The following is a 12187-nucleotide window of genomic DNA, read 5'->3' on the forward strand; positions in this document are numbered from 1 at the left end:
ATGAGTCCCTCAAGTGGCGACCAGGTACAGCATGGATCAATTACAAGGAGTTTGAGTTCAATCAATGGAAACAGAATAGGTTTGCTTTGCTCTAGTCTGCAGTACACTTAAGACCAGGGCCCAATATTCACCAATTCAGGTTTGAAAGTATATTGAAATGGCTTTCACCTGCTCCTTGCCACCATTAAATAATCTGCCCACAAATTAGCTGGCCTCCACTGCGCATCAATTTATGAATTAAAACAAACTTGGACTAGTGTCCTGCATGTTCACGTCCATCTTCATTATAGTTTTTGCGCCTACAGGTCAGTTTATGAGTGACCAGTTCACACATGGGAATGAGATATTAGTCACATTTAGATAAAATAATGTGACCAGCCAAAAAAACATTTTGAACTGAGCAACAAATCAGAGTGAGCACAAGGCTTGCAGTGGCAACATAGCCAATGTGAATATGGACCCATATACAATACAAAAACAGCTAAATGCCTTAAAACATAGACTGACGACAAGACAACAGGATGTCACCATAAAAAGGCATATTTTATTTCTTTGAATGTACAGACATCTAGAAAGCTCCCTAGCGATAACGGTGGAGCTGCAGAGTGTTGCGTCTCTTCCAGCAGGCACGGCGGGAGCCACCGATGGTCAGGTGGAACTTGTGGCCCTTGCCCAGGCCGCGGCTCTTCTTGCCCGCGGACGTCAGGCCGCGCATCTCTCTGTGCTTGTGCACAGCCCTGGTGATCCATTGGGTGTCTGGGTTGCGTCTGATGACCTTGTGGAAGGTGTCGACGAGGATGACCTCGAAGAACTTGTAGGTGGAGTCCTCGCCCACCCAGTAGGAGTTCAGGACACGCAGGCCTCCGCAGTGACGTCCAGCACGCTCCTGGAGGGGGCAGAGACACACGTCAGCCAGGGCAGATGAACACACCTTTAGTCGTGGAGCCATCTATACTAGAGGTGCCACTTTTTATTGCCGATAACGATTCATAGTCTTAAAATGTACCGATCCACTGCTTTTACTGAACAGTATAGACTTATACCATCATCAGATTTTCTCCATTAGATTTAACACGCTCATGTGTTAAAATGCAGAAGATCAGGTCACTTTGCGTTATGTTATACATGGCTCTTGGTATTGGATTTTGTTACCAGGGAAATTCTTCGATACCCATTCCCAATCCCAGCTCGCTACTGGAGCGATATATGATACCAGTATCCATCGCTGAATCTCTAATCAATACAGCGTAGAATCACTTTTCAACTATATATGTTAAGATACAATAGCCATTATTAATATTTGAATGTAAAAGCACACATCCACACAAGAGTGGGCGTTTTGTACTTTGACAAACACTAAATTTACAGTAGTGACAAGTTGTCAAAAAGGCCCAATGCTCCCATCTTACCAGGGCTGCCATTTCAATCCAATGGACCCACAGTTGTCACCATGTAAACACTGCATTGCATCAGGGGATCAAATTCAAGGTCTTTAGAGACCAGACCATGTTCTATTCATGCGACAACTGTTAAGACTAAGCAAAATTCCCACAATGGGCAGTGTGAAAGGGGCTCAAAGCTCTGGGACAAGGACAATGTTAATGAAAGTTCCACAACCACTGGTCCTAGGTCAGCCCCAGCTGTTTACTTCCACATCTGTGATTATCCTTTAGACTTCAAAACAGACGTAGTTATGAATGTACCACCATTTCGATCCCCTGGTGGAAGACTGGGAACATGGCAACTTCAATGTGAAATATGTCAATTCTAAAACAACTTTTAAGTTGAGACTGAATACTGTGCACTAGGACAACTCAGGGACAGGCTGTACTAGTGTTGAAACAAGAGACATTTGACTGCATTTTTCAAGAGGCTCCACTTGCACTCCAAAATGATGAAACAGCACTGACTATTTACTCTGAAACCCAGTAGGGTCCAGAATTCTACCCGCCTCCATGGAATACAGACCCTAAGTGAAGAAGATCCTTGCCATTTAATCTTCAGATTATTGTCACTGAATTTTCTTAAATAGCCTCAAGTGCAATTTTGATATAGATCACAATCATTTTAAGTCTTGACAAACTCACAGTAACAAGGTGTCTTTTGACTGTACTACAGATAGTTATAGTAATTATTTACATTACTCGCTACAGGGAAAACTGTCTCAAAACTGGACTTTGCTCAGAAAAGAAAATTCACAATTGAGATACTTTCCAACAGGCAGCTAATACAGCAGTACCTGCACGTGAAGCTATACATCCTTGCATACAGAGTAGTTCTACACAAAGTCCTCATTCCAGTTACTGGATTCAAGTCACACATGGTCCATAAAACAAAAACGCATACCTGCCAAGAGGCAAATCACAAGTCATAACTAAACTAGTTTCTCTCAACTTGAGCAGAATACACTCTTGGTGGGATCCTTTACAGAAAAGGATGAGGGATTCTAAAGGTGCTCCCATAGTCGAGCGGACTGTACACGGACTGGACTCTGTGGAGGTCCACTGGACTCTTTGAGCTTTCATAGTCGAGCGGGTCTCCGCGGACCAATTTCCTACATGTCTCGCACCAGTTTACACCTCGCGCCAGTTTGTTTGACAACAAGTGGGCGCCGCGGACGTCCGCACGTCAGAAAATGGGAGCTTCGCACTTGGACTCTGCGTTGAGTCTGCTTTGAGTACCATTTGGGTCAGCTTTGAGCCCGCGGGAGTCCGCTCCGTGTATGGTCCGCTCGACTATGGGAGGGCCTTAAGCCTACAGTGAAACACGAGGTGGGCACTTTCCAAAACGACCACTAAGCAGATGACCCGCCAGCCACTGAACTCATTAAGTCAGCAGGGACCTAAAGAACAAGCATTTTGCTCATATTGGGCTCGAATGAAATTAGTGTGCAAAGGAGAAATTGTATTTGGGTCCGGTCATCAATTACACCTTGCAATAAAACATTGGCCCATATTCGATAATTTAGCAGCTAGCGTTTCCCTGCCCACCTGGCGGGAAGAGCTGCCCCCTAAATCACTAATGTCAGGGGATGAAAGTGGCTCAGGAGGTAGAGCAGTCATCTGGTAATCGATCAGAACAGAAGGTTCTGTTCGATTCCAGCAGCTTATCGAAGTGTCCTTGAGCAAGAGACTTAACGCCCTAACTACTCCTGATGAGCAGGTTGGCACCTTGCATGGTTGCCTAGGTTTCTTAACGACGCAGCAGAGAGCATCACACCTGCTATTATCCACCTAATCAATCTCTCCATTGAGCATGGGAAGGTACCAGCAGATCTAAAGAGTGCTAGAGTAATCCCACTCTATAAGAAAGGTAATAAGTCAGACAAGGGTAACTATAGACCAATTAGCATTTTAAGTATACTATCAAAAGTCATGGAAAAAATCATTCATGAACAGATCAATACATATTTAGTGAGTAACAATATCCTATTTGAGCATCAGTCAGGCTTTAGACAATCTCATTCCACTGAGACTTGTCTGGTGTATTTGACTGACTGCATCAGAAAGGAGATTGATGCAAAGAAATTCTGTGGAATGATCATGTTGGACCTACAAAAGGCCTTTGATACGGTTGACCATAGTGTCCTTTACATAAATGATATGAAGAATGCCTGTTCATCAGACCTTTTTCTTTATGCGGATGACTCAGCCATTCTGGTCTCCCATAAGGACTTGGCAGTAGTGGAGAGGACCCTTAGTGAGGAGCTATCAAATGTGCAGACATGGCTGTCAGATAACAAACTATCTCTTCATCTAGGAAAAACAGAGGCCATCCTGTTCGGATCAAAGAAACGGCTTGGTAAAGAAATTGAAATGAAGGTAAGAGTAGGTGAGAAGCAAATAACAAACAAGGATTCTGTAGTATATCTAGGCTGCATACTGGACAAACATCTTACAGGAGAGGCCATGGCTAAAAAAGCCCACACTAAAATCTGCCAGAAAACGAAATTCCTAGCTAGACAAGGGAAACTACTGGACCAGGCAACACTTAAAATGCTAGCGGGCACATTAGTACAGTCACTTTGACTATGCTGCCACCTCCTGGTTCAGTGGCGCTCCACAGGTCCTGAAAAACAAACTTCAGACAGCTCAAAACAAATTAATGAGAGTATTTCTTAAACTACCTCCACGCACTCACCTAGGGCAAACTTTCTTTAGGCAACTAAACTGGCTTCCGGTCAATAAAAGGGTAATTCATATCAAATTAGGTCTCACACACAAGATAGTTCAAAATACAGGTCCGAAATATCTATCTAATTATTTTAATCGATTCCGTGACAATCATTCATAATCCACTAGAAGGAGCAGTACGGATTTTATTCTGCCAAAATTTGATATAATAATGGGCACAAATACTTTTTTATATTCTGCAGCACTGGAGTGGAACAAGCTTCCAGTGGCCCTGAAAAACATCGAAGAGGGGGGAAGTTTTAGACGTGCCACAAAGAAATGGCTAGCCAGTGAAGTATAGAATAGCCACGTCTAGGAAGGAGAGGGTAGGGAGTGTTTTTTTTGTATGGGGTTGCTATTATGTTTTATTCTGTTTTTTATTATGATGATCTATGTTTTATTATGATGCTCTATGTTTTATTATGATGCTCTGTTTTAGTATGTTTTATTATGATGCTCTATGTTTTATGATGTCTGTCCATGTCCAAAATCAGGGACCATGATGGAAATAAGTGCTTGCACTCTCATGTTTTTATCCCTTGGATGCTGTCTTTTACTCCACAATAGAAATCAATCAATCAGCCTCCGCCATCTGTATGCGAGGCAAAAGTTGTAAAGCACTGGATAAAAGCACTATAAAATAAAACTACTACTACTAAATCAGCAACCCCCACGTTCACCACGGATAGCGCCAACAAAATGTGCACCCGACCCCATAAATGAATATAGTTAATGTAAGGTATAGCCATGATAGACAAATTAAGCGTTGTCCGACATGAAATATGAATTGCCTTGAGATTGACACCTGCCAAGAGCCAGGTGAAACAACTGCTACAGATGGTCAGCAGCAGTCTGGTGGGTCTTATGGCACCAACAAGTCATTAAAACGTACCTCAGCAGTAGACTGCAGGCTGCGGGCGAACTTGATCTGGTTGACACCGTGGTGCACTGGCTTTCCATAGGTGGCACCCTTGGGCACGGGGCGCTTGCGGCCTCCACGGCGCACACGGACACGGTAGAGGACATAGCCTGTTTAGGATGCAAGAAACAGCGATGTCAGCCAACTTCAGCTATCTGAAAGCCGTGTAGAGACAAGGAGCAACTCCAAGCACAAGTTCATAATCTTCAACAGAGCCAAGGCAACAGAGTCAGACTGAACACTTGTATATGGTCGACTGCTGGAGCCCACGAAGTTACCACTACTCAACTTTTGCCGGTCATTGTACATCAACAGCTAATGGAGCCTTTTACCGTTTTGACAGTAACAACATTTGTAGGCAAAAACTCTGCTTCGGCGAAACATTAATTTTTCTTTTTGCTCACCTGGCCGGCTCCGCCTGGAGTCATCCATTGCGTTGACTGTTGCCGTTAAATTACTACTCTTTAGAGGCGGCTACGTGGCATAGTGGGCAAGGCGCTCGCCACGAAATGCTGGAGACGCTGGGCTCGTCAGTTCGAGCCCAGCGCTCCACATTTGCTTTCAGTTTAGCTGGTCTTCCGTACTAATACACATTGGCCGTATTAGGGGGTGGGAAACTGATGGGTGGGGATCGGGCGTTGTGGACAGCGACTCCTACAGGTCGGTTGGTGCGCCTGCGCAGTAGAATCAGGAAGTGTCGGGGGCAGCGTGAGCCTCCCACGCGTTACTCCTCGCCACTGAGAGATCGAGCTGCGCAGGTGAAAAGATGCGACTGCCGTTACCTCAAGTACCGGAGGGGACTTGTGCTATGTATGACTTAGTCCACATTGCAGCCGGCTTGTGGGAGGCAAGAAACAGCGTCCGTGACAGGGGAGGGTTGAATTGGATGATACGAAATTGGGATGGGAGAATATAGAAAAAATGGGAGAAAAAGTGGATAAAAAAAAATTACTACTCTCTTTATCGTTGTAGAGTGTTTCTGGTTTGGTGTAATGGTCAAGTTGACACTATCAACTCCTGTGACTGCTGAGAGGCTTATCCTAATTGCCTGGCGACGTTGAAACTACATCAGGCACAACATCACCAAAAAATTATAACAAGTCTTTATCAGCAGCCACAGAATAAAGTGAAAACTAGACCATTAGACCAAACCAGCCCCAAAATAAAAATATTTAAGGTAATTTGACCACGGATCTACCCTAGCTGGTGGCAAGGTGAGCAAAAAAAAACTCAAACACATGCATAGTCTGCAATATATCAGAACATAATGACCCATTGACAAAGTTGTCTTAAGGCATGCACGATATAAAGAGTCCTCACCCTGCTTTGCCTTGTAGCCCAGTCTACGGGCTCTGTCGGGTCTGGTAGGCCTAGGAGCACGATGGAGACTGGACAGCTGGCGGTACTGCCAGCAACGGACGCGGAGCAGGAAGCGCATCACATCGGACTGCTTCTTGCGCCATAACTCCTGCATGTACTTGTACGCTCCCATCTTGATTTATCTGAGAGAATAGAATAGAATCTGTCACATCAATCATATACAGAGTATGGGTGAGTGTAAATAGTAAGTTGGTTTAGATCAGACATGTTTGCGTCAGCCACCACACGCTCGGACCAACACCAAGCACATTGGTCAACTGTGTAAACACCAAGACCACTAGATCAAGCGGTACTAGCATCGATTAAAAAGTAGCCAATAGTTTAGTTATTTTAGCCAGTATAACCTGACACATGTATGAGATACTCAATGTGAGCAGAGGCTGCAGGGCTATATAAGTTAGCTACAAGAGTATCAAAGCATATCATGCAATGTGTCCAGTGTAGTGAGACAGGCTGTCGCTTCATTCCAAATGCAGCCACTCACCAATGGTACCTTTACAACGAACAGAGTGGCAAATGTTTACCGTACATTGCTAACCTGACCCGTGGGGTCATAATCAAAGTGGATAACACAACAGTACAATGATGAAAAACGGCATTAAACTCATCTTAGCGGCGACTCACGCTTTCTCGCTAGTGAGATGGCATGCTAATGTTAGCTAGCCTGGCTAACGTTAGAGTAGTCCTTCCATTTATATCGAACGAGAATTACACAACGAAAGCTGTCACATAGTCGGAATGTTTCGGTTAAATGAAACGAGTAAAGTAGAACTGTGTTCTTGTCACATGACAATGTATTGAGCCTCAAGTGCAGAGAGGCCACCCATGCATTTTCCTCTCCGCCCAGTCAGCGGCTACCGAACCGAGAGCAGCTCCGTGACCGTACCAAAGGGCTAAAACCCACTTTTTATGTATTTGTTTAAAAAAATGATGGCACTCTTTAATTAATTGTAAAGTTGCTGTGTTGTAGCCATGATCATAACAATAGATGATATAGTTAAAAAGCTGATTTCAATGGATTGTGTTGTGCACTAAAGGATAAAAATACTAGCTTACATGATGGCGTACCAGCCGGAAAGAACGAAAAGAAAGTACCCAGCATGCTTTATGAAACTACAGTGACGCAGTTCCTGTGGCGCGTTCAGTTCAGTGGAAACTGAAGTTAGAGTTAGATATCTTTAGGACGTTGAAGTATTAACGGTTAAAGATATCTATACATCCCAGTGGCATAGTGTGTGTGGTTAATACTTAATGTATATATAGAAGACACACCGGATTTATGTCTATCTGTATGTCATGTATGTATATATGTCCTGATGAATTGAAAATGGGGGACCCTGATGTAAACAAGACGAAAGTCTTTCTCTGTCTTTGTATTGAGCTGTACTGTATTGTACCCATTCTGCAATCTGTTAATAAAGTTTTCAATCAATCAATGATAAAGGAACGCAGAATTAGAACTTATTTGAAAGGGAACTAACAAATGGGGTGAATACAAAGTAGATGTTTATTGTTATCGGAAAATGTACACCCTCACTTACATTTCTACAATATCCTTTCCAGTAAATTAGTCTACAATAATCCAGGCTACTTAGATATAGACATAGATCCAACCTACTTTTCACATAAATAAATATAACATCAAATTCACATAATTATATTTTAACAAAAAAAAGATGGAAGCACCTGATCCCATACTTAATTGCTTACCAGGGCCGTATTAGGCCCATGGGCCTCTAGTGACGAGGGGCCTCAAAAGAATAATTTTTTTCTCTTATTTTGGAGATCGATGTCATACTGTGACACTGAAATGAAAAAATATTTCATCAACTAAAATATTTAGTCAACAAAAATATTTCATCAACTAAAATATACAGTAAGTCACGCCTCTCTCTGCCTGCCGCCTGCAAATGGCTAATCTTCAGTTTCCGACCCCCCAGTAAGCTAACCATAGATACATCCAAAAAAAGGAAAGCCTGAGGAAAATAGAGGGTTTAATTCAGCGTGGACAGATTCATTTGCTTTCACGACTAACGATGCAGGATTACCTGTAGCCTATGCCTGATATGTGGTGCGAAATTTGCGAACAATGAAAAATTTACTTTTTATTTTATAGATTTTCCACAAATAAGGGAAGGACTCAAATAGAGCTGCATAGTTCAGGGTTTTATTTCAAAGACGGTCTAGAGACACCAGTGTTTTGTCTCCTCTTCTGTGTTTTATTTAAAAATAGGTCTACACAGCCAGTATTTTTTCACCTCTTCATAAGAGTTTGAGGTTTTCCTTTGTTATAACAGGTAAAAACAGCAATAAAAAGTTAAAAATGTCTTTTTTTTGCTTTATAATTCCATTAATGCAATAAGTATAAAGTATAATAAATCTCAAATTACTTTGGGTATGCAATTGTCAGGCGTTTTATGCTAAATGTGGGGTATGCTTGGGGATATATAAAACGTTATACACTGTGTTATCTTCATTTTAAGGGTAAATAGGTTGTGCGGCTCCTTGAACATTTTATTTTGTGGGAGGGGGGAAAAGTGGCTCTTTTGATAGTAAAGGTTGCTGACCCCTGGACTAGACGTATAGGGAGGGCTGGAAATCTATAGTGCTCTCTCTGTCCTGTGGAGGGCGGCTATACGCCTAGACGCGTAGTCCGCCGGAAATAAGAAGAAGAAGAAGACTAGATGTAGAGTCTGCTGTCACGCCCGCATCTCCACATCCCAGCCCCGACACGAATGAGGCAGATTGGGATCATGACAGCAGAGACCCGCCGGGGCTAAATAGTCCTTTTTCCCTTTTTTTTTTTATTGCTTATAGACCAGCAATACCCAAAAGTCACAACAGCAAGTCACAAACTGCACTGTTGCAGAACTGTTCTTTCTTTGTTCGCCTTCTAAATTGAAAATCAAAATGACCATTTTCTGGTTGTGTTTTCCTGCATTTAACATTTTCAAACAAAGCCATCATGAAACTGACAGAATAACTGAACAATAAAGTATAATATATTGTGTGGTACCCTGTCAATAACTTTGGCAGACAGGGAATATAATAAATGTTCAATACTTTAAAAAAAAGTCCTCAACTATACTTTCTCTCTCGATGGATAGCTGTTTGTTGATGTGTTAAAAACGCATCAGTAGCAGGATTACTGTAATTTTTTAGCTTTTTTGTTGTTGTAGTTTGCCTGGTATGTAGCCTTGGTTGGTGGCTGCCCCACCAATGTTTTACATATAAAAATGTCACTGTGCATGCACGTGTGTGTGTGTGGGGGCCTCCACAAGAGTCTGGCCCAGAGGCCTCTGAATTCTTAATCTGGCCTTGCCACTCACGTGAGTCATTACATAATGCCTTATTTGAAAGTATCTAAACAAGCCTTTCGAAGGCAAATCAAAACATTGCTGTAGCTGTGCAAACGATTTCAAACAGTCTCCTTCCATTAATTGATTGATAGTAACCAGGGCCAAATCCGCCCACTTTTTAAAACCCCCATCGCCCCCATCTATATGAATTGAAAATGGGGGACCCTGATGGAAACAAGACAAACGTCTTTCTCAGGTCTGCATCCCCTTATGTATTGAGCCGTACTGTATTGTACCCATTCTGCAATCTGTTAAATAAAGTTTTCATTCATTCATTCATTCATTCATTCATTCATTCATTCATTCATTCATTCATTCATTCATTCAGCCCATAGCTGGATGGAACTCTGTATTATCTGCTATTGGCATGGCCCTAGATATTGATCGTGGACCTCCCCCCTTTTTCCTTATATTTTCCCACACCTTTAATGTATTTGTAATCCATTTGTTACCAATCTTAATTTTTTTCCAGTATGCTTTCCCCAGGAATATTATGGATCTGAGAGGGGTCTCTGGAAATTGAGTTTTGCTCAATCTGTACCCATCCGGAATCTAGGTCCTTTTGTATTCAATGCACAAGTATGCGTAGTTGAGCTGCCCAGTAGTCGTTTTCTTTTGATTTGGCAGACCAAGACCACCCTTGCTTTGGCAAACATAGTGTTTTGAGCCTTACTATAGGTATTTTCCTCTGCCAGATAAATTTGGAAAGGAGTTTATCCAACCTCTTGAAGGTAGTGGCAGGTATTGGTATAGGTAGAGACTGGAAGAAGAAAATATTCGGATTGATTCTATTCTACCACTAGAGAAAGAGGTCAAATGTCCCATCTAGCCATGTCTGATTTGATTTGTACAATCAACTTTTCGTAGTTTGCTTGATATAACTGATTACTGTTGGGAGTCAGAATAATTCCTAAATACCTGAATCAGTCTCTAGCCCAGTGGAAGGGTGCTATACACTATTCAGATGTGTTGGCCATGTTCCCACTATCATCATGGCTTCTGATTTGGTCTCATTTACCTTATAACCCGACAGTTTGCCATAATTTCTTAAATCCATCATTATGTTTGGAATTGAATCTAAGAGATTTTTGATATAAAGTGCATAAAAAAAAGAAGTTTAGCAAAGTTTTCTTTTTGTTCCTGGATACATAGTATACATAGGTTATCTGCATAGGAACTGCGTTAAACCTTTATTCACTTAAAATGAATAAAAAAACACTGAGGAAGAGAGATGCTTCCAGCTGCAGACCTTCAGACCAGCGCTTACAAGCCCCGCACATACAAGCACCGCACATAGCAACCCCTCGCTTCCATTGGCTGATTTTGGTGACGTGATTTTGGGTCACGTTGCACGTTGCACTGCGGGATTGATTGATTGATTGATTGAAAACTTTATGGTGACGTGATTTTGGGTCACGTTGCACGTTGCACTGCGGGATTGATTGATTGATTGATTGAAAACTTTATTAACAGATTGCCGTATGATTTGGGTCACGTTGCACTGCGGGATTGATTGATTGATTGATTCATTGATTCATTGATTGATTGATTGATTGATTGAAAACTTTATTAACAGATTGATTGATTGATTGAAAACTTTATTAACAGATTGCCGAATGGGTACACGTGACCACAGGCCCTGATTGATTGATTGAAAACTTTATTAACAGATTGTAGAATGGGTACACGTGACCTGACCGATTGATTGATTGATTGATTGATTGATTGATTGATTGATTGAAAACTTTATTAACAGATTGCAGAATGGGTACAGTGACCGATTGATTGATTGATTGATTGATTGATTGATTGATTGATTGATTTATTGATTGATTGATTGAAAACTTTATTAACAGATTGCAGAATGCAGTACAGCTCAATACACACAATTGTTAAGGGGATGCAGACCATGCAGTACTGTTACATTTGTGACATACAGTAAATATATACAAGGGGGAGGGAACTGTACATTTATGATGAATTGAAAATGGGGGACTTGATAATCACTGTTACCACTCATCATGCACTTTATTTAAAATATTCTGTTATGTACAGTGTTATATGTGTTTCATGTATGTATATATTGTACTACGGTCTGTGGGAGCTCCCCTGAAATTTCACTCACGGTCATATAAGAGTTTTAATGTAGAAGGTTTTATTAATGAAATGTTGGGTATAAACTGGGAGGAGGTATGTTGTGAGGATGACCCAGAGGTTGCACTGGACTTATTTATGTCAGAAACAAATCAGCCCCATGGATAGATAGTAGCTTTTAATGAATTTTAATGAATGAGAGAGACATACTGTAGCCAAAAAAGCATCAGTGTGTTCCAGTTCTGCAGATGACAGACAAAAGT

At 41.7% G+C, this 12187-nt stretch overlaps 1 protein-coding gene across 1 annotated transcript; it reads right to left on the reverse strand.

Annotated features, from left to right (window-relative positions):
- Positions 1–519: 519 nt before the first annotated feature.
- rpl15 (ribosomal protein L15) lies at positions 520–7598 on the reverse strand. The gene is made up of 4 exons (XM_084311799.1): positions 7528–7598; positions 6412–6593; positions 5065–5201; positions 520–886 (listed from the first exon to the last, which is right to left on the reverse strand). The coding sequence occupies exons 2-4, from the start codon at positions 6581–6583 to the stop codon at positions 581–583; spliced, it is 615 nt and encodes a 204-aa protein (XP_084167925.1). The 5' UTR covers positions 6584–6593; positions 7528–7598; the 3' UTR covers positions 520–580.
- Between the last annotated feature and the right edge of the window lie 4589 nt (positions 7599–12187).

Source organism: Notolepis coatsorum, assembly GCF_963971535.1.
Source record: "Notolepis coatsorum genome assembly, chromosome: 4".
Classification (NCBI taxonomy): Eukaryota; Metazoa; Chordata; class Actinopteri; order Aulopiformes; family Paralepididae; genus Notolepis; species Notolepis coatsorum.

What these genes read in the sequence shown, in the direction of transcription:
- rpl15 (XM_084311799.1), bottom strand. Translation starts at nt 6,583, where the DNA reads ATGGGAGCGTACAAGTACATGCAGGAGTTATGGCGCAAGAAGCAGTCC. An exon ending in GGGCTACAAGGCAAAGCAGG is followed by an intron (nt 5,202 to 6,411) that starts GTGAGGACTCTT and finishes CATCCTAAACAG; the next exon opens with GCTATGTCCTCTACCGTGTC. An exon ending in GCCTGCAGTCTACTGCTGAG is followed by an intron (nt 887 to 5,064) that starts GTACGTTTTAAT and finishes TGCCCCCTCCAG; the next exon opens with GAGCGTGCTGGACGTCACTG.